The sequence below is a fragment of the Pelmatolapia mariae genome, linkage group LG14 (genome assembly GCF_036321145.2).
Source record: "Pelmatolapia mariae isolate MD_Pm_ZW linkage group LG14, Pm_UMD_F_2, whole genome shotgun sequence".
Classification (NCBI taxonomy): domain Eukaryota; kingdom Metazoa; phylum Chordata; class Actinopteri; order Cichliformes; family Cichlidae; genus Pelmatolapia; species Pelmatolapia mariae.
In genome coordinates, this window is record NC_086239.1 from 35,288,933 (window position 1) to 35,311,359 (window position 22,427).

Below are 22,427 nucleotides of genomic sequence, written 5' to 3' on the forward strand. Positions count from 1 at the left end.
GGGAAAAATCAGCCCCATTCTCCTGCACAGTTACGTGACAAAGCTGAAACTTACTTAATTACTTACGCTTTCAAGTTTAAAATTTAAGGGCTCAGTGACCAATGCATACACTAAATCGCAGCACGGCGATATATGTATATGTATATGTTTCTATATCTATATTTCTAATACTGAACTCATTAAAAGTTAAAGCGACATTAATTATTATTATTATTATTAAGTGACATTAATATAAATATAGCATTCTATTTACAACATATGAAACTACGAATAAGAAAAAATACATATCCTCAAAAAAAGTTCGTTCGAAAAAGAGTTCGTTAAAAAAAAGTCATCTATTGTTTTGTTCTGTCGACGTCATCAGCTAGCGCCTGTTCAGCGGGACCGTCGCGGCATTTGAAACAGCTCCATCTGTAGCTGCACAAAATATTAATTTACCCCGGATTTACCTTCATTGGAACGAATTGAAGTGATCGGTATGATCGAGAAGGAGGACCCGGTTATTAGTGAGGAGGAAGCGGCACAGTACGACCGCCAGATCCGACTGTGGGGGCTGGATGCCCAGAAGAGGTCAGTTAGCTCGGGAGGCTAATCGGTGCAGCCGGAGCTTTGACTTGCTGTACTTACTCTGCACCGATTTTCAGCAGAGTACATCGTTAAAGAAATCTTTCTTTTACAAAAAGCCACAATTAAATTATATAATTTACTAATGAATAATAAATGTGTTATGTGATCTTACTTGAAAATATTGATAATTAGCTGAGTAGGTAATTTCTGTGATTGCTTCATTCAAACAGATGATGTAAATAATATCGGCAACAACAGCTTCTCCTTGTTCAAACTGGAATTATTACATGTGAATTAACTGTTTAAGGATATATTTCAGTTAATGCTCACGTGATATTAAAGCTTCAAAAAGGCTGCTGAATCTCACAAAATCAAACTTTAGTTTCACTCTTACACGGCTCAATATGCGTTATTTGTAATAGCTGCTCATTTTATTCTGTCTAAATGGTTTTTTTTTATGATTTTCTTCCAATCAGCACACAATTACTTCTGAAACCACACAGTAAGCAGTACTTTAACTGGTTTTTAAATTCTGTCTGTATTCCAGGTTGCGAGGGTCTCGAGTGCTCCTGGCAGGTTTGGGTGGTCTCGGGGCTGAAGTGGCCAAGAACTTAATCTTAGCTGGCGTTAAAGGACTCACCTTGCTGGACCATGAACAGGTAAGCACTCTTCATCGTTATCCCTGATTAGAGATGTCATTGAAAGAGCAGCAGGAATTCTTTTACACATTTTTCAAATAAAACACATTTACTCAAATCCAATAAAACAGTGGAATAGTATGTGAGACCTTTAGATTTGCAGTACTAAAATGCACACTAGGTGGTTCCAGCAGCTAGATCTTTTCAAAGCTATTGATAAAAAGTGCATTTAAGTATTAAAATAGCAACAAATGAAAAATGTTTTAAGTACAACAAAAGATGAAATACAGTGTGTCAAAATGCAAACCTTTTTTTATACAGGTAATCCCAAGATAGAAAAAGAACAGTTGCTTTGGGACTTGTTTCTCCCACTGAAATGTTGCATCCAGAGAAACTGAATTAGTTTTTGAGGAAAGCAAAGTTTAGTTTTTGACAGAAAGGACGTAAATAACTAATATTCACTTTGAACATTTCCACATCTTGCCATAGAAGATATCTTCTGTTCAAAATTTTAAATGAGGGTCTTTCTGTTTCTTGTCAGTACAGTATTTGTCTGATACCCTCCAACCCCACTCTGTGCATTTTTCCAGTTCAAGGCCAATAAGACAAGACTGATCAGGGTTTATTTAAGCAGTTTTTGTTGTTGTTTCTTTCAAAAACATCAAAATTCACATAAAAAATGTTCCTCTGATAATCTGACGACAGGCTTGTATTATTAAGCGTGTTTGTATCAAATTGCATCAAACACTAATGTGCAATCTGTCAGCGGGAATTCACATTTTGTGGGAAAGTAAAACTGAACATTGTAATTTAGCTGTTCTGTGATAATTTTATAATACAAGTTACACACTTCTGTCTTCTTGTTCCTTGTTCTCTGACGCTACATGAGGGGAAAGTGGAGTAAAAATATGACAGATAATATATTATCATAAATATAAATGAACACCTGTCTGTGTGTATTTAGTCTAAAAGGAGATCTGTTATGTGAGCACAACAGCAGTAACAGTTGCAGTAAGAGCCTCATCCAGCTGTGCGCTCCCTGTCGGGGTGTCTTCCAGGTGTCGGAGGAGTCATGCCGAGCTCAGTTCTTGGTTCCAGTCACGGCTCAGGGTCAGAATCGTGCCAAGGCCTCTCTGGAGCGAGCGCAGAACCTCAACCCAATGGTGGAAGTGCACGCCGACCCAGACAGAATCGAAGACAAACCAGACGACTTCTTCCTCCAGTTCGATGCGGTGAGTTTAACATGCTGACTCCTTTCCTCGCTGACTCCCCTCTCGTCACCAGAGGTGCAAGATAAGGAGGTGAGGCAACAGAGATTTAAACCAATGAGACATGCTTACCTCAGAGCTTCTGTTTTAAAGTAAATTCCAGTTAAAAATGACACCCGGTTGTCACTGTCATTGTTTTGTTATTTTACCATCTCATGCACAGTGCAGGCACAACAGTGTTCATGAGAGCTTTTATATTTACGTCTGGTTTTATTTAAATTGATAGTAAAGCCCAATGTGAAAAGATTTAACTTTTTAATGCACTAAATGTAAAAGGTGGAAAGTTTCATCAAATATTTTATCGTCTTAAATAAATAAAACAACTTATGAATGAAAGGAGCATTTGGTAGTTGTTTCACCTCCCACTGTGGTTTGTGGGAGGTGCTTTCTTGATTCATAGCTTATTAACTGACTTCCGAGCCACAGGCCGGAAGACACTCCTAAAAAACTTAAACACTTTGAAAAAGAATCAGATCTCAACACGGGGAAAAATGGCTACAAGGTGCCAGGCAGTGAGCACAGGGCCGAAGAGAGGCCTCAGGCCAGCCTCTTGAAGTCTGTTTTTGTCTGTTTGGTCAGAATTCACACCAGTGGCCCATTGGAGGTCACTTTATAGCGCTGACAGTGCTCATCCTCTTCCTCCTCACCTAAAGGAACAGATACCGATCCTGCTTCTTGGTTACGGGCTTTCTACGGTCCTGTGCAGCTCTCTTAGAATAACTGTTTGTCTCCCGGAATGTCCTCCATGTTCTTGAGACTGTGCTGGGAGACACAGCAATAACACACAGCAGTAACAATAAGTAATCCTGGAGGAGGTGGCCTACCTGTGCAACCTCTATAGGCGGCCAGTATCGCCTCATGCTACCAGTCTTCACACTGACCCTAACCAAATGCAAAACAGTCAGAAAAGATGAGGAGGGAGAAAATTTCTGTGGCCTCCACCTGTAAAACCATTACTGTTTTGAGGATCGTCTCATTGTTGCCCCTCTAGTGCACCTGCTGTTAATTTCAGTGACCCCAAAACAGCTGAAACTGATTAAAAACCCGCCCTGCTGCTTAACCGACCAGATCAATATCCCAGAAGAAGAACTCTGATTGAAAAATGTCCTGTTACATTTTTCAGCAGTGTGTTACTGACTGACTGTACCTCACAGGTTGACCACTAGATGGCGCTAGCAGACCATGTGGTGCACTGAAACACCTGCGGTGAGATAATGTCTGCAAGGTGTGGTAATGACATGAGCTTCATTGTCCAGCCAGTGAAAATAGTGACGTTTAGAATTAAATGTTACACTGATATAATTATATGCAGATTATACACACAGCCATGCTGCTGTGTATGTGAGGAGATTAAACCTGAAACTGAACAACTTAAAACCCGAGAGGCTGGAAGGAAGAAGGGCCACATTAACCCACCCCAACCCTAATGCACCTTTCACTAAGACCGCACTGACTTAAAGTATCCACCTGTCAAACCACAGTGAGCAGACTTTCCTTGTTTGTGTAGACTTTGCCTGAGGGAATTACCCACACTTCAGACTGTTGCAACATTAAACATGGGGGTAACAGGGGAAGCCCTGAAGCTTTAGGGAAAAGGGCAAACAAGGAATAAAAAGACTAAACTAAGCGAATGGATTATTTAACAGCGTGGTTCACTCAGTGAGCCGGCAGAAGGATGTCCGGGTCAGCGAGTCGGTCTCTTTGCTGATTTGGGTGTGAAGAAAATCAAAAATCTCTAATCAAAAAGCAGCACAGGACATGTTATTGCATGATACATAACATAAGATCAGGTGGTGCGTCTCATTCCTGTTTAGTCTGAGTCACCTGTGATGGTTTAATGGCGTTTGGAATGGAGCTCTAAATATTGTCACGCATATTTATTTCAGTTAAAGGAGGAGTTCTTACAGTTGTTTTCTTTTTTTATTAGCTTTTGATTTCTTGGAGTCTTTGTTTTATTTCAGTTCAGTGTTTTCATTTAGAGTTTCGGAGCGGTGACGCAGCGGTGCAGCATGGAGGTTGTGGGTTTGAATCCAGCAGCTGGCTGGCTGGGGCACTTCTGTGTGGAGTTTGCATGTTCTTCCTTTGCCTGTGTCAGTTTCTCCGGGTCGTCCAGCTTCCTGGTTGTCTTCCTGATTGCTACTTGTCCTGGGTGCCTTTCACCCTACGCTAGGTGGGCTCTGGCGCGCACGCCATTACCAGGAGATCATGAAAACTGGTTCCAGGTCAAGACCTAGTTGAATTTTCTGACTGCATCACCAGGATCAGGAGATACTTTTAACAAGGGAGTAATAATAATTACCTTTTCATAGTGTAGGAGCTCAGGATTAAGATATTAAATTTCTGTTTTCCTTGTAATAGAAATTTGCTTCCCCTTTTTGAGCTCATCGTGTAAAATATGATGTAGTGAGTAGCTGGTGCTAAATACCGTGACAGTATTTTTGTGTTGTTGTCAGGAAAAACAAATGAATGATTGCATTTTACATTCGGTTTCATTGCTTAGCATGATTCTCCACAGGCGCGATCTAAGTTTTGTCAGCTGACGGCGAGAATTCATTTGAACACCATCAGAAGAATAACAGATTTTTTTCCCCTCCCGTTGAGCCTGAATCGTCGGCAGTCTTCCTCCCTCCGGGGGTGCTAAATGAGTGTCAGGAGGAGGGAAAGTAGTACAGGAGGAAGACGAGGGTGGGAGCAGTAAGACAAAAAAGAGTGAGGACAGGTTGAGAAGGATGTTAGTAGGACAGATGGAGGGAGGACGAAACTTTTAAAGAAGAGAAGGTGAAACAAAAAAATAGAAAGAAATGATTAAAAAAGGTGGAAAACAGAAGGGGGTCTCTGCTGCTTTTATCTGCTTCCACTGATGTATCTGTGTGTGGCTCAGCGGGAAGATGGAGGGTGATTAAAGCGGAGCAGTTGGAGTGTGGTCGCAGTTTTCATCTGAGAAGCCCAATTACTGAGGGATGAATACAATAGAAAAGCACACAGTGTCCATCTGTGTGCCTGCAGAGAGCTGCCGACAGTGTTTACAATTCAGACTCTTTGGTTTCAAGTAGGAAAGAAAAGGAAAAATCGCACGTCATAACTAACAAACACGCTGATAGATCTGAAATGTATCCTTTTACCCTTTTTTTATTTATGTATTGCTAAAAAATATAATTATCTGCATTTTTTTCCTTTAAAGACAATAAATCTGTGCTGCTAATTTTACAGGGTTTTCCTGTTATATCTGACAGTTTGATCAATAAAATGCAGCGTTGTGCACGAGTAAATAAAACTCACAATTAACAAAACGGTTAAAAAATAGATGCTGGTCATTTCCCTCTGGCTCGGTTTGGGGCAGGCACCAAAATTCACCAAAGTTTCTTGTTTAAAAAAAACCCTCCTCAAACATCGACCTTTGAAAAGGAATCCAAGGTTTTCCAAGTGTGCAAGAGGTTTTCTTTGGAGGTGTTTCCTCTCCCAGTGGCCCAAACTCTTCAGTGTTCAGCCGAACTGAAACATCTGGCTACAGCGAGCCTCTCGTGGTTATTTCTGATGCTGCTCTTATATATAAAACATTTCTACACTCACCCAAAAAAGATTTCAGCCTTGCCTCAAAGGAGAATGTGTAACTATTTTATTTTTATTTAAGTGGACTTAAATGTACTTAAGCGTGAAATGGTATTTGATTAATGTAAAGGTAAAACACTGGCTTAGACTCACTGCCTAATCTGTATGCCGATGAATCATGCTTCATTTCCCACAGGCCAATTATGAGGCAGAACAAACCCAGTCGTGTTCTCAGAAGTTCTTATTTTTACCTCCCTGTTATTATTCCACAAAGACGCTTTTAACAGCTATGTGTTTGGTCCTGCATGCGTCTCTGCTCGTAACTTCATTTTTCTACATTTTCTATATTTGGATGTGAACAAAGGTCCTCTTAAATGATGCTATTACAGTGAAAACACAGGCGCACATTAAAATACCCGTGGTTATCTAATATGAAAAACATAAACATCTTCTTTGGACACTGGTTTGGTTGCATGCAGCTTGTTTGTGAGCAGTAAGAGGTCATGCATTTGTTGAAACCTGGAAACCACCAGCTATCGTCTGCGTTTTAATTAACTTTTATTTAGCTCCTCAGAATTTATCTGCCATTTATCCTGAAAAGGATATCCAGGCTAGTGTGGGGCGTTTCACTTTGTAAAAGCACTCTGACCTGTGCAACAGTGCATACTGTGAAATGTATAACTGCTGTCAGTGTGTTCATTGGACTATAGTTATGCCTCAGTTAAACACTGAAAAGTAATTAATGCTGGAAGTATTCAAAAACGCTGCATGTTTCCATACAATGGCTCACCAGAGCGTGTGTTTGGGTTTGATTTTGTTTGTCTATGGCTCGACCCCCAGGGGGCGCTTTTGTCTCTTTTTTTCTCAGGTTTATTGAAATTGTTTTCCGTGAATCATTTTTTGCAGTTTGAAGCTGAAGTTTTTGCATATTTTCTGACTACGTTAGTTTAGAGAGTAAAGTTTATTTTCACCTCCGTTTTTTGACACAACACAACACCGAATGTCTAGAAGACTCGGCAGGTTTCTTGATTAACATTTGACTAACATGCCAGGTTACTCATATGAAGATTCCCATTATGAAAGCAGTTTGTGCAGCTGCTCGTGCCTGTTGTTGCTCTTTCTATTAGAGGTGAAATGGGGACATTTCGTTTTAATTGCTGGGTTGTGTTTTCAGCTATCGGCCGTCTTGCAGATAATGTGTTGTACTGTACAGCTTGTCATACTGTGGGTGTGTAAATGATAACAATTATTTGTTATCTCGAGACTCCTCAAATCTCCAGAGAGTGTTTTAAAAACACTTGTCCTGGAGCCCCGGTCTGCCCGGTGCAATGAGGGGGTGTCGGCAGCCGTCTTATCTGTGAGTTTAGGGTGTTTTGGGTGTTCTGGACTGGGTCAGTTGGATAAGGTAGACCCAGCCCACCGGTCAGTTGTTTACAGTCATACATGAGCCCACTCTGGTTATATCATAGCCCACTGCGTCTCTCGCCACACAATCTGTTATCCTCATGTTCGTGTTTTTTCTACAACTTCAGCAACTTCATATCATCATCGCTCAAGGAAGTTTGGCTTTGGTGCTTCAAACACAGAAAGACATTTTAATACATGATTAACACTGTAAAAAGGTGGTGTTTTTTTGTTTTTAGGTTTAGTGCCAAGAGCCACCCAAACTGAAACCTAAAACTGAAAATATTTTTTATGATGATTCCACTGGGTCTAAAATAATAATTCTGCTTTTGCTTCTGGTTTCACAAGGGACACCAACTCAAGTGTTGTGGGTGAAAATCATTTGTTTAACCCTTTCACCCACCACAACCTACACTTCCTCTGCCGCAAGAGTAGCCACAAGACTCAAATAATGAGGTGCCAAAAAAATAAAATCCAGTTAACCATGAAAAAATAAATGACTAAATAAATAAATAAAAAATACGCCAAACAAACAACCAGGGCTTGTGTTACATGTAGTGTTTTATATTCATTCAGTAAATGTAAAAGTATTAAAGGTGGTGCTGGATATTGTAGATTGCTATGAAGTGCAGGTAAGTGCCTGCTTTAGTATTTTTTTCTCTAAGGATGCCTCTGTGGTGTCGCATCAACATGATTGGTCAGTTCAGCGATGATCCCGTAGCAACACCAACACAAAGACATCAAAAACACCATCAGTCAGCCTGGTTTTAATATAGTACACTGTGTCACTTTAATGACTTTAATCTCGTTTCACTCGGGTAGTAAACTGCTGCAGTAGGTGTGTCTCGAGTGTTTTTGGCAGCTCACCAGCTGCTGTTCAGCATCTCTGTTGTTCCAAGAATGAACATGCAGTGAAAGTTTCAGGGTTTTTTTGCTTTTTTTTGTTTTTTTAAAGGGGGATTAGAGGTGATTTTTAGAAGTAAAATAACTTCTTTTGGGACCAAATTTTTTCTAAGCAGTTGGGTCTTTCCACGTAAAACCAGTAAATCTGAGAAATGTACTCAGAATCAGCTGATTTTATTTTATTTATTTATTGTATAACAGCTTCATCATTTAAATTTTACCTTCACACAATGAAAATTGCGAGAGTTGTAAGCCCTTGAAGTGCATACGGTTGGGTCAGAATTTAGTATTCTTAATTAACGTTTTTTAACTTGCTCCAAGTGTCACAATCTAATTACTGTAAGATTTTATCTACAACTACAGTAATTTAATGTCTGACATAGAGATGACGTTGTGTGGGCTTATGAAGCCTAAAAAATGAGGAAGAAAATAAGATGACTTATGACAAAAATTTCCACCCACTCCTGTGTTCTTCAAGAGCCTGAACCTCAGAAAGTATTTATAGTATGAAGGTCAAATTTGACACAAATTCATTAAATATAGTGACAGTCTTGTACACAAAGAATCTTTTAATTCTGGGATTAATAGATGGTTTTCATAGAATGTTTATATCAATGGGAAATCCAGCGTATTTCTTTTGAAAGCCCGGTGCAGCCCAGAATAAGCAGCTGACGTGGTGTCATGTTTTTTCCAGAGCAGCTTACTGGGGCACAGGTCTGAATTTATGGTGTGCAAGTTGCACCCATTAAGGAAAGAAGTGCACAAAACACAAAAACAGCCAAACAGGATGCAAAAGAGGGTACAAGTTCATGCTGAATATACAGTAAATTTAAGAATTTTCCATTATTCTGCTTAGCCTGTGTGTCTCATTTTAATAAAACAAAAATATTTTCTTTAATCTCTGATAAATATTCACGTTTGTTTAAAGGTATACCGTCACAGAGGAGTTTTTCTAGGACGGAATAAAAATAAATAACAGTGCAAAGACAAAACTCCCAACGACTGTGGAGTGGGAGTTAAAGTCATATGTTTCAACCAGTGCAAAAAAAGTGTAGAGATTTTAGAGTAAATGTCAAATTTTCAATAAAATGTATGACAAATTTCCCCCTAACAGTAACCATGATCATACGACTTGAAAGTTTTTTGTGTCTCCGTCTGAGAGTGTTATGAAACTGCTCGGTGAGCCCTGAAGAAAAACTGCTTTGTTATCTGTAACTGGAAAGATTTGCTCGTTAGCCTTCAGGTTCTGATGATTGAGATCAAGATAAGACTGGGGAAACGAGAATTTTTTGAGTGGGAGAAAAGACTGGATATTAGTAAAACGGGATTTAGAAAAAAATAATAATAATAGGTCACATAAAAAGGAATCTACACTTTCAACCTCATGTTTGCAAATTGTAGGATTTGTATGAAAGGGGGCCTATCATGCTCATTTCCACCGCAGTGTGTTTACTAAAGTATCTTTGCATGACTCAAAGATCATAATAATCCGAATCCTTATCTCATACTGCTGCAGCCTCCAGTTCATCCTCTGTCTGAAACAAGCTGTTCCAACTCCTTCCCCTTTAAACAACCTTTATTCTGATTGGCTGCCCCTCACAAACAGATGGTTTAAATATGCTCGAGATGACCTTATTAGGGATATCTACACTCAGTGTCATCACACAGAGCCAAGGGTAGAAAAAACTGTCTGAAACAGAGCGTTTAGGTAAACCTGAGATTTTTACTCACTGGGATTAATTGTACATATGTTGACCTCATTATGGCTCTCTTCCAGAGCATGTCTTTATCCTGTTTTCCTTCTCTCACCCCAACCGGTCCCGGCAGATGGCCCCGCCCCTCCCTGAGCCTGGTTCTGCCGGAGGTTTCTTCCTGTTAAAAGGGAGTTTTTCCTTCCCACTGTCACCAAAGTGCTTGCTCATAGGGGTCATATGATTAACTTACAATATAAAGCGCCTTGAGGCGACTGTTGTTGTGATTTGGTGCTGTATAAATACAACTGAATTGAACTGAATTAAATTATTTCAATATCTGAATCCCTAACTAGCCTTTAACGCTTTGTTTTTGTGTTTGTTTTGGGAATTTTTTGTCCGTCAGGTGTGTCTGACAGGCTGCTCCAGAGACCTGATGATACGCGTTGACCAGCTCTGCTCCAAACACAACATCAAAGTGTTCTGTGGAGATGTCTACGGTTACTACGGTTACATGTTCTGCAACCTGGGACAGGCACACAACTATGTCGAGTAAGTGCGATGGGGGCAGGTTATATTCCCAGTTGTTGAGAATAAAGCTGGTCGTTGTGTGTTTTGTGTATTGTAACACAGCCTCAGACATATTAAGAAACCTTTCTTTATCTTCATTTTTACTTTCTTCTTCTTGTTTCTTCTTTAAAGGGAGAAACCCAAAGTAGTAAAACCCAGCGGTGAATCCAACGACGGCCCGGAGGCAAAGAAAGCCAAAGTCGACCCCAACGAGACCACCATGGTGAAAAAGGTACGTGCACAATTATCAGCTTTCACCGTATCACAGCTTTACTCGTCTAACTGTGTAGACTGAAAGAACTGACATAAATAAAGATATTTTTTAACTTAAACAAAGAGATCTATTAGCAATCTTGCCTTTAGTTAAGAGAAGGAATATTAAATATAACAGCACTTACCCTCATTTTTAGTTCTTTCTTTCTCAAAAGTTCAAACTAAAATTGATCTTTCTTTTGTATTCTCTTTCTAATTTATGGTTTTTAAAAAGGGCTTTTATGATGTCACATTAGCAATAACAGTATCAGACAAATTCATTACTCGTTTTTTGAGGAATTAAACTTGTAACTGAGAAATAACATAGAAAAAGAACTGTTACACGCTATGTAAGAGTCATTTATGAGATGATATTTCTATTACTGGCACATTATTGATGTTAAATGTTTAAAATCAGCGTTCTATTAAATAGGAGGTTGTCATCACAGTCCCATTTTAAAGCGTCTACTGTTTGTCTTTATTTGGCTTTAATAATAAGAAATGCAGATAAATGGCGTTTCCGGACAAAATGTTACCCAGATATAAATCGCTTTTTATTTGTCCTAAAAACAAGGAACGAACGAATCAGTTCAAAACCTATTCACTCCATATTGATCTTCTCCAACCAATCAGACGGCCAGTTTTTGCACTCTGAAGGAGGCTCTGGAGGTCGACTGGACAAGCGAGAAGGCCAAAGCCGGTCTCAAGCGAACACCAGTGGACTACTTCCTGCTCCAAGGTACATAAAGCCATTTTTTGTTTCCAAATGTGGGATGATTGAGTTTTTAAATGTAAAAATAAACTTTCCAGCATCATTTTTTAGCAAATCTGTTGTAGTAAGAGCTGATAATTTTTCAGTTTGTGAATTAAGTGAAATTATAATCAGAATATCCACATGTTACTACAGAAAATTATAAAGATTTTTTCGAAGTCTGTTTAACAGTTTCTGGCATGTACTACTTTTAAACTTTGTCTTTAAAAATGACCATTTTAATCCTGTATAATTATTTCTCATGTGTATGAATACTTTTCTCTAAAGTTTTAGCCTTTAAAGATTTTGTGAAGAAGTTGCAAAGGTTTATTTTATTTTATTTTATTTTATTTTATTTTAATTCTCCTTTAGGTGATGTTGTTTCATTAGCACGTGCATGTGAATTGCATAAAAGAGCTGAATATTTGTTGCATTTCTGTGGCAGGCAAGATTTCCCATGCATCGATTTGGGCAAATAACATAAAGAATCCTGAAGGGTTTAAAAAAGTATAGAAAATGGAAACTGAAAAAGCGTAGGGTCCTGCAGCTAGACTGAAACACGTACCATGAACATGCAAAAATCACTGTTCCAGTTTAGCTGATGAAATATCACCGCACATGCGTGGAAAGTCATGTCCGTAAAGCGTGGTAAATGTCATCTAAATATAAACGCCAGTGGGATTTGAGCAAGATTGTCTTCTAGATAAAACAGCAGACGAACAGTAGCTTTAGATTTTGTCGAATACATTCGGTAACTGTTGGAAAATAAAGAGTATTCTTAAAACACAGCGATGGTATACTGCTCCAAATGATATATTGGAATCATTTCTGTTAAATGCTCCGTAACCGTGGGCCCAAATGAACATTTTGATCCATGAGATAAATTTTCCTTCCTGTTTTTTAGGTTATTTATGTGTGTCTGATGACCTTCTCCACAGAGTTGTTATTGTCCCTCCTGTCACCTGGCCCTGCACCATTCCCACACTCTGCACGCTAGTTTCCATCACAAGCTGTCCATGGCCAGTCATGTGCACTGAGCGTAGAACAGAGAGTGGCCCGACACCTACACGGCATGACAACAAGCATATCAGAACAGGAAATACAAAGAAAACTATTAAAGGTGTTAACTCAGAAAACACTTGTGTGCATAAATACGCTAAACCACAGTTTATGGGAAATTTCACTGGATGAACCGATCACAAATATTAACCACAATGCGCTACGTTCAAACCGTTTTGTAGAATTTCCCCATGGGGCTGCGTCGATAAGGGCATGCAGCGTAAAAATCTGCCAAATCAAATATGCTGAGCTACCTGCTGTGGAGATCCCTTGTGAATAAGGGAGCTGCTGAGAGTTATAGAGTTTGCAGTTACACTCTATTATCAGCATTTTATTTGTATTCATTTTATTTTTTGCAAAAGTCAGTTAACATTGTTGACGAATGCTGTCATAGACTAAATAAAATTAATAAAACTGGTATTTTATTAATAAGCTTTTAAATACTGACCTGGAATGATTTCAGAGTTTAAACATCTAAGTGTGTTTTAATCAAAGACATTTTTAAGTGGAATGCACACATAAATGATGCTTTCATATTCAAGCTGTAGAACAGTTTTACTCAAAGGACAAACCTATTATTAACCCCTCTCATTACATCAGTTCCATTTTGATGGAATTGACGGGGGCTGAGTCGGACCGATTGAGGCCGGTATGTGAGGAAGTCTTTGATCAGGCGGCAGGGTGCGATCTGAAGGTGGTCCAGTTTGGTGGTGAGGATGTCTGGGATTATGGTGTTGAACACTGAGCTGTAGTCCACAAAGAGCATCCTCACGTAGTTCTTCCTCAGCGTTCTGTGAAGGGTGATGGTGATGGCATCGACTGTTGACCGATTTGCTCTGTAAGCAAACTGGTGAGGGGGGGGTAGACAGTCTCTGATGTGCTGAGACACTATCTACTCAAAATACTTCATGACTACAGACGTGAGGGTTACAGGTCTGTAGTCATTGTCTATACCAGTCTTTTTGTGCGTGATGGTGGAGGCCTACAGACAGGTGGGAAAGGTGGCATGAATCAGGGAGAGGTTGAACAGCCTGGTGAGGATCCCTGCCAGTTTGTCTGCACAGGCTTTAACCACACCCTCTGAGATACCTCTCCTGGGGTTCACCGCGTTCAGTCTCCTCCTGACCTCTTGTTCCTTTAGGGAGGGGGTGGTGAGGTGGGTGAAGAGGGAGGGGCGGTCTCAAACCAAGCAAAGAGCTCCTTTGGAGTTTGAGGTTACTGTCGGGGGTTGGGGGGCTCTGGCCTTTGTAGTTGTCGAATCATCAGGCCTCATCCGTGGATACCTTCGTCCAGTAGCCCGCCTTACATCGATATATCCTGGTACCTCAAAACCTGACGCAGACTTTAAGTTGGATGATATCTGAGCCGCTTCAGTTATGTATATCTTGCTCATGTTCTGAGGTAGACTTTAGCACTGGATCTCAGCGTGGGGATCTTTACTGGATGCATGGCCTGGCTGGGATTTGAGCTCATGATCTATTGTTTCAAAGATCGTAATCTCTAATTTGATCATCTCAGGCACACAGTTCTGACTATGAGTGCAAAAGCTCCACCCACTTGTGTTGGACAGCCAATCAGAAGAAAGTTGACTTAAAGAGGGAGGGGCTAAAATGGCTCGTTTCAGACAGTTCAGCTCCTCAACGCATCCTCTAAGGCAGTGGTGTCCAAACCCAGGCCTCGAGGGCCGGTGTCCTGCAGGTTTTAGATGTATCCTTGATCCATCACAGCTGATTTAAATGGCTAAATTACCTCCTCAACATGTCTTGCAGTTCTCCAGAGGCCTGGTAATGAACTAATCATTTGATTCAGGTGTGTAGACCCAGGGTGAGCTCTACAACCTGCAGGACACCGGCCCTCGAGGCCTGGAGTTGGCCAAGCCTGCACTAAGGACTGGTATAAGATAACTATTTTGATCAGTGAATCATGCAAAGCTACTCTATTAGAGCCCAAAAATAAAAATAAGGTTCTGAAAAAGAGCATTAGAGATTCCCTTTAAGACTGTTTCACACCCACTCACAGCAGCCACATGCAGTCATGTGACAGTGGCTGTCTGCTTTATTTGCTTACTAAACAGTCAACATGCTCCTCAGTTTCTCATCTTGTTCCGGTGGATTTTGCATTGAGGCAGTCTTGTCTGGTTAATTTTAGTTTTTGCAAGCCGTCATGGCCTTTAGTCTAATAACACCCCATCTGAAACCCACCTACCCGCTGCAGCCTCGCCCTGTCTTCAGTCTGCTGAGTTTCAGGCTAATTTCTGAGTGGAAACACCACCTAGTTGTTGTTTTTTTCTTTTGTGAAGGCGAGATGGGAGGCAGTGTTATTATTCGTCTGCTGTTGCTATAATTGGAAGTTGTGGTGGTTGTTTGGTGCCACCAATGAGGAAGTGGCTCTTCCTCTGTTATAACTGCTTCCTGTCTCACTAGGAACAGTCGAGAGATGTGAACCGTGTGTAGGGTGTATGCCTTTGTCTTTGCTTTTATGATCTCTTTAATTCCTCTTTTTATTTAAGATGTAGTCAGAGGGAAAAAAAATTGACCAGCAGAAGATAAGATGACACTTGAACACAAGCATTTCCTCCTTTTTTTAAAAAAAAGCCTAACTTTTATCTGAAAATAAGGCTTTAATTACCTTTAAAATCAGCCTCACAGAGATTTCTGAATTGTTTTTCTTTTCTAAAATTATCATTAAATATCAGCCCCATGCATCCGAGAACTGGGAGAAGCGTAAATTCAAATAAAATTGGCCATTCAGCCAAGATTTTTGCAACATGGCTGAAACTTGTACTGCAAATGTGTGTGAGGCATTTTGTATTTTGTGCAGAAAGTATTTCAGACTTCAAAGGATGCGATTTTAAATTCAAGCTCCAGTGTAAGCTGTTTCATTAAGTTAGCTCAGTGGTTCTCAAATAGAGACTCGAAATCAGGTGTGCCGTGGAATTTTGTGACAGCGGTACATCATGAATGCACAACATAACAGCACAAATGGTATCAGTACTTTATATGGACTCATACAAAGTACTCTAACGCAATCCTTTAAAAAGCTCCTGTCATCGAGAACTCGTCGGTTTGCACAACTGTCGACTGCGTGACACATCAAAGGCCCCAACTGACAGCGGGGAGGTTAATAACGGGAAAAGGCACTGCTTTCTTGTGATGAGCAAACTAAAGACAACAGAAAATGTGTCATAAATTCTACATGTCTTATGATTTCAGCTGAAGCAAGGATGTCAGTAGCGCTCCACCCAAGTATGTTGTCTGTTGGATCGTTAGCTAATGCAAAACAATGTGCCAATCAAGGTAAAGAGGCACGTGGAAACCAAATGTCCTTTATAAGAGGAAGTTTTCAAGAGATTTCACAGGAGGCAAAGTATATATTAGTGGTGTGGGTGCAGAAGATAAATAAATAAATATGAGTATTTATCCTTCTGCAGAGTGCTGTTTGATTTAGTACCATTAGAAAACCACCATCCATCCACACTCGACAGATAATCACTCCAGTGTGTCCTCCATGTGTGGTAAGATATGCCTCAAACACCTTAGGTGCCCAGGAGACATCCCCAGAACCACCTCAGCTAGCTCTTTTTAATGTGATCTCCTCATCACCCTATCTGTTAGGGAGAGGCTCGAACCAATCAGAAAGCTCGTTCCCATGGTCCCTGTCTTCGGTCACTACCCAGAGCTCGTGGTCAGGAAAGTAACGTAGACTGCCGACCAATCAGCAGCTTCGCTTTTACACTCAGCTCTGTTTTCACCACAACATCCTCATCACTGCTGACGGCGCCCAAATCCACCTGTCAGTATCCCGCTCCCCTCACTCGTGAAGTCCTCCACTCAGGGCAGCAACTCAACGTGAGCACTTCAGCCTTTTCCTGCTGAGAAACTATCTGAGGGCATTAGAATACCTACATGGATGTTACATTCAAACCTCACCAGTTTTTGCGTTAGAGGTCCTGATGATGGAGGAATTTCTGGAGTTTCATGTAAACTAAACTAAACTGATGTGCTCTGTTTGTGGTTTGTTTGTTAAAACAGTCTAATTTATTTGTTTTAGTCAAATTCAGAGTGGAAATGTTATTTTTCACTTTCACTTGCTGCAAAAGTAAAAACCAGTGAATAAAAGAAAAGCTTGTTAGATGATGTCGAGGCTGTTTTACGTAGATAATGCGACCGATATGTTGTTTTAATGTGTTTGGTGTGCCGTGGACACAAAAAGGTTAAGTTGTAGGTGCTAATATGGAGATAACACATATTTTTTGTGTGCTCATAACAGCCTAAGAAGTCTTAAATCTGAGGTGTACATGTAATAAAGGAAAGATTTAGTTGTGCTAATAAATATCCACCTGTCTACCTCTGCAAGATGAATATGATTCTCACTCTGTCCATTGTTTTTGATCTGAATGTGCAGGATTTGGCATTAAGGACCATCTCGAGCATTTCCCCTCCACTCTAATCTGTGATGGTATCACCGCTGCCTGTGTATGTTCAGAGATGGTATCTTTGTTCCATCCATGTTCACATTATTATATTGTGTTATGAAATTCAGTTTGATTTCCTTCCCGAGCGTGATGCCATTTGTACCAGCCTGTAACTTTCTACTAACAAAGTTTCACTGATAAAGGGCAGAGCCGAGGTGTGAGAATGATTCATCGCTGCTACATGTGAGCATGTACTGTGTGTGCGGTGCGCCGCGCTGGTGGAAATGGCCGTGGGAGGACTTGACTTCCTCATGTGGTTTTAAGTTAATGGACGAACAGGAAATACGGGGGCGAAGTGTTGATGTGTGCATCTGTGTGGTGCAGCTGGAGAAGTCGGTTGTTGTTTGAAATATTGCACATGACCAAATAGTTTGTGCTTTTGATTTTTAATTTCTCAATCGGTCCTAAAGCCGACACAGGAAAGAGTTTGGTTTTTTTTTTTCATCTTTCTCGCTCTGAGAGGCAGACTTAATACTTCCTCTGTGATCCTGTGCAGGTGGATGTGTGTTGCACGCAGGAGTCTGTGACTGCGCGCTCTTAATTTGATGTGGGGGAAACGTGGGCCTAATCGGATGAAATGGTTGATGGTGCAACCACATACTGATGTTATCCTGGTTCAAAGGGAGCAGCAGGGGAGATGTTGTCTTTCCATAAGATGATAATTCACTGTGGAAGTCACTTAAAAGCGTGATGTAATTATAAATGGCAATAGTGCAATAGATTATGTGGAAAATATTGCCTTAGTTAAATGGTTTAAACTTCTTTCCAGCGTCTCAACTGTCATTTCTTTCCTCCCGTCTGCTGCTCTCCACAGTTCTGCTGAAGTTTCGTACCGACAAAGGCCGTGACCCCGACCCGCAGTCCTTTCCAGAAGACAGTCAACTCTTGAGGCAAATCCGTGACGACGTCCTCGAGTCCCTGTCATTGAACAGCGACCTCCTGAATGACGACTTCATCAGGTGACTTTAAATTTACACAAGTCGATTCAGAATAGATCATCTGCCCTTTCAAACACAAACACACCAAACGTCCCCTGCTGGGGGGCAGACATTATTTTATATAATCAAGATGAATGTACTTTTTTAGAAGGTCGAAGCCACCTTCCTCACTTTGACCCTCTTGTTGGCCATAATGCCCCTCCATGCATCTCTTCTGTGACCTTAAGGAAAGTTAAATCTCTAAACAGGACCATAACTGCGCATGCAGCTTTTATTTCTTTACTGATAAATCTATAAATTAGTAAAGTGTGATCTCTGCAGAGGCACCAGTTGCAATTTAATGTCAGCACAAACAGCGATCCACCACAACATAAAATCTCTGAATAACGTTGAAGGTGTTTGCTTTTCCATATTTCCTGTCACATATTTACTGCCACATGGGTGGATGTTCATATTAAAGGTGATCAAAATTTCAAATATTGAGCTCACTGTATGTAGAATACCTGTGAAATCCTTTTTGTCTGCTATAAAAAAATGCTTTTCAGAAGCCACCAAGGCCCAGTGTTCATGAGAAGCTAGTCTAGTAGTTCAAGGATAAAATTACTGAGCTGGAAATTGTAATAAGAAGTTCACTTTACTGATCCCAGAAAAAAGTCTGAAGTGTTAGCCAAGCTTTCAAAGTCTTCAGACTCCAACCCAGACAATCCAGACAGCATACATGTACACACACAGCGGTATAGATGTGATTTTAATGTCGGGCTTGTTGATGGCTTGCATGGCTGTTATCAGCTGTTCTAACAAGAAAATTCAACTTTGAAAAACATAGCGCACACGGGCACGAGGGCCGATGAAGACTCAGCAGCTGGCTCTGATTAAAGGCCGACTGTTAGCTGCTCTCAGTCTGCAGATGAGTTTCCTGGCTGTAATTCCACCTTCACTGCTTTTGATTTTTGACACGGTGGGTTGCCAGTTTTTGGCTTAAAAACACAAGCTCATTAATCCACTACTACACCCTCACATCCACCCTGATGGCAGGAAGAAGTACATTAATGTTAGCTTTTCTCAAAGTCTCTCTAATCAATTTCACACCAGTGTTTTGAGACAAAATGACATCACCTGGGTGAGGGGGCGATAGCAAACCGATTTACCCAAACACACATGCTTCTAGTGTCAGTGAAAAGATGTTTATTTAGTTCACATCAGCCATAGCAAGACAAATCAGCTGGCAGATGAGACTATGGAACATTTTTTTTCTTCATTTTGTGGCTCTTGTGCTCTTTTTTTTAGTTACTTAGTTAGTCACTTCCTTAGCGTTACACTTTCTATTTAGTGGTTAATGTTTCCTTGCACTGTTTATCCTCAGCTACTGCTTCTCTGAGATGTCTCCAGTGTGTGCAGTCGTGGGAGGAGTTCTGGGACAGGAAGTTGTTAAGGTGAGGATGTAAACATGAAGATTTTTGGGGCAGTGTGCAAATTGCACACAGAATTGTATGAATCTTGCAGCTTCAGGAAACGTTGTGAAAGGGCTGATGTCATCCCCTCTGAAGCGTCTAACGGTATTCAGTCGGTGACTTTGTGATGAAGACGGCAGGTCTGGTGTGTCAGCTGACATGTGGCCACTCGGCTGGTCGCTGGGTTGGATCCAGAGAAACGGCGGTGGCTCTGCTCAGTGCAGAAGCGATTTTCGCTGTGACCACAGTGCAGCTCGGTGTGATGCTCTGGCAGCAGCCATTTAAATGGAGAGATGATTTGTACTGTTCTCAAGCTGAACGCCGTAATAACCCCATTCATAAAAGAACCTAATGAAAGCTGTTAGTGGGAAGAAAAGCGACTGAACGGCGACACCAACACCTTTCCTACATGCTGTAATCTCAGGGTAACAATCAAACCTGTTCTGTTGTTTTAATTCCCTCAGGATAATCAGTTTATTAAAAATAATAAAAGCTCCTTTAAATTGTGCCAAAATCTATGCAGCGAAATATCTTACAGAGCAATCACTCTTTCTTTGTTTCTACATGAATCAGTTTGCTGATAATCAACAATACTTGACATAAATTCAGCTGATCTCCTCTTCAACCCCTCCTCCTTGGGCAGCACAGCCTCCGTGTTTAGATCCCTCTGTGGAAGTCTTATTCTGTGAACTCTCAGACTTCACCGTGAACCTCAAACTGCAGCACGGAGGTGCTCTGGCTCCCACCCACAGTCCAAAGACATGCAGTTGGTGAGGTTAGGTTCATAGGTGATTCTAAATTACTCAGAGCTGGGAATGGTTGTCTGTCTCTCTGTGTTCGCCCTGGGTCAGACTGGCCACCTGTCCAGGGTGTACCCCGCTTCTCGCCCTATGGCAGCTGGGATAGGATCTAGTCCTCCTGCCCCAGAATTGGATATGTGGAAAAAAACTGACCTGACTTTCATGTTTCTCTGCTGACATCACACCGGTCCACCTTGCTCTGTAACCCACTCTCTGACAGAACAGTGAGTTTTTTGACAGAGAACCATGTCGCCAGATGTGGAGATGCAGACTCATCCAGGCAGTGACCTTCAGAATTAATTAACAGAACACAAGCAGGAGTACTATCCAATGTTTCCTAAAATGCACACACTGATCACTCGAGCTACGCCTTAAGGTCCTGTCCATAAATATAACAAACAGATCTGAGGACAAAGGGCAGCTCAATGAGTCCAAAACTCACTAAAAATGTGCTTGACTGTGCACCAGATGTTCTCAGCTCTCACTTTGAGTATACAGGGACCCAACGGCTCGTAACAGCTTTGGATCAGCTCTCAAACTTCGTACAGTACAGCCCACAGGTGTCACAGGGGTCGCCCAGTTTTCAGCATTCCTGAAGTTCCCAAAAAATGTGTAGATCGGATGGTCAAACTCCCATACTTCCTCCAGAAGTTGGAGGGATTATGGGAATAATGCTATAGTCAATGATGCTATAGTGATTTGATGCCTGCATGTTTCTCCCATTGAATAGAACACCCAGATCACAATCTGGGAGTTCTGCTGTCACATCCCGAGGGAGACCGTTCATGCTAAAGCTCCTGAACTGTGTCAGTCTCCACTCGTCAGGTGCCCTAGTTGCCAGATTTGACTCTCTGTGACTTTGTCCTATTCCCCAACTCAAAATTCGACTCAGAGAATCACCATTCTGACGCCTGGGAGGAGATCAAAGGCACACTGCAAGGCAAAAAGCAAATCCGGGGCATCGAGGGATGGACAGCCATAAGAGTTGCAGGGCTGCTCAAAGCGACAGCCTTCAAGGGAAGATCAGCTGGATTTAAATTGATATTGTATTTTAATTTTTTTTATTAGTGTGATTTTTGCTTACCAGTGACTCTTGTGGTTAAACCCAGCAGTCAACATGTTGCCTGTTTTTTGACCTAAAAACATTTCAGATAGGCGCAGTTAAGATTAGAAACCTGTTTTTCTTTCTGGGGTGAGCGCAGGGCGACCTCCGGCTGACACAAATGGGCGAGTTCATTTCAGGGTGAGTGTGTGAGACAGGCCGGGGGGGAAAAGAGAGGACAGACTGTTCAGAATCAGGCTGCGTTATATTGGCACAAGGCCAACCTGCTGTCTGGATGATGATGATGATGATGATGATGAAACCTGCTGCAACAGCCAGACTGATGTCTCTCACAGTGAATCTGACAGATTTCTCTTGCACACAGAAACATTAACTCCATTTATGAACTGACAGAAGTGTGACAGGCTCTAGTCAAGTTAAACCCCGGCATTGAAAGGGTCTTTGAAACTTGGTTAGCTGCAGTAAAGTATTTCATCCTGCCGACGGAGCACGTGGAGGTTTTATTTCTCACAGATTCGTAGACGAGAGGCTGAACTTTTACAAGCAGCCACTGTAGTTCCTCTTTAAATAACATAACATAACATTTTTCTTCCCTCTTTGTCTTCAGGCTCTCTCTCAGAGAGACGCTCCTCACCGCAACTTCTTCTTCTTCGACGGTCGTAAAGGCAACGGCGTGGTGGACTACTTTGGACCAAACTGAACGTGTCAGGCTACGCCGGCTTACAGGCAAACTTCAGTTTGTCCTGTCTGATTATTTATGGCAGCGCTTGTTCTACTCGTTCAGTTTCTTTTCTTTCTTTCTTTCTTTTTTTTTTTTTTTTACAGTTGGATCCATTTCGCCCCAAAATCTGATACAAGAACAGCAGGAAGTTTTTTGTTTTTTTTACATTTGTTAATAAAACATTGTGCAGTAAAATGTTTCAGCCTCTCGTGTCTGCTTTTTATTAAATCTTCCACCAAACTGTACTGTTGATTCTCCTTCCTTTGCTGCTGGGGACATTTTAAAGTCCAGGACTTGAGCTGCAGTGTTGCATCGGCATGAGAGAGAA

The 22,427-nt window shown here is 41.1% G+C and overlaps 1 protein-coding gene across 1 annotated transcript; it reads left to right on the forward strand.

The window, feature by feature from the left end:
• Window positions 1-363: 363 nt before the first annotated feature.
• Window positions 364-22,286, forward strand: sae1 (SUMO1 activating enzyme subunit 1). The gene is made up of 9 exons (XM_063493189.1): window positions 364-570; window positions 1,115-1,226; window positions 2,264-2,437; window positions 10,427-10,572; window positions 10,723-10,822; window positions 11,476-11,581; window positions 17,941-18,085; window positions 19,428-19,497; window positions 21,986-22,286. The coding sequence occupies exons 1-9, from the start codon at window positions 479-481 to the stop codon at window positions 22,076-22,078; spliced, it is 1,038 nt and encodes a 345-aa protein (XP_063349259.1). The 5' UTR covers window positions 364-478; the 3' UTR covers window positions 22,079-22,286.
• The last annotated feature ends 141 nt before the right edge of the window (window positions 22,287-22,427 follow it).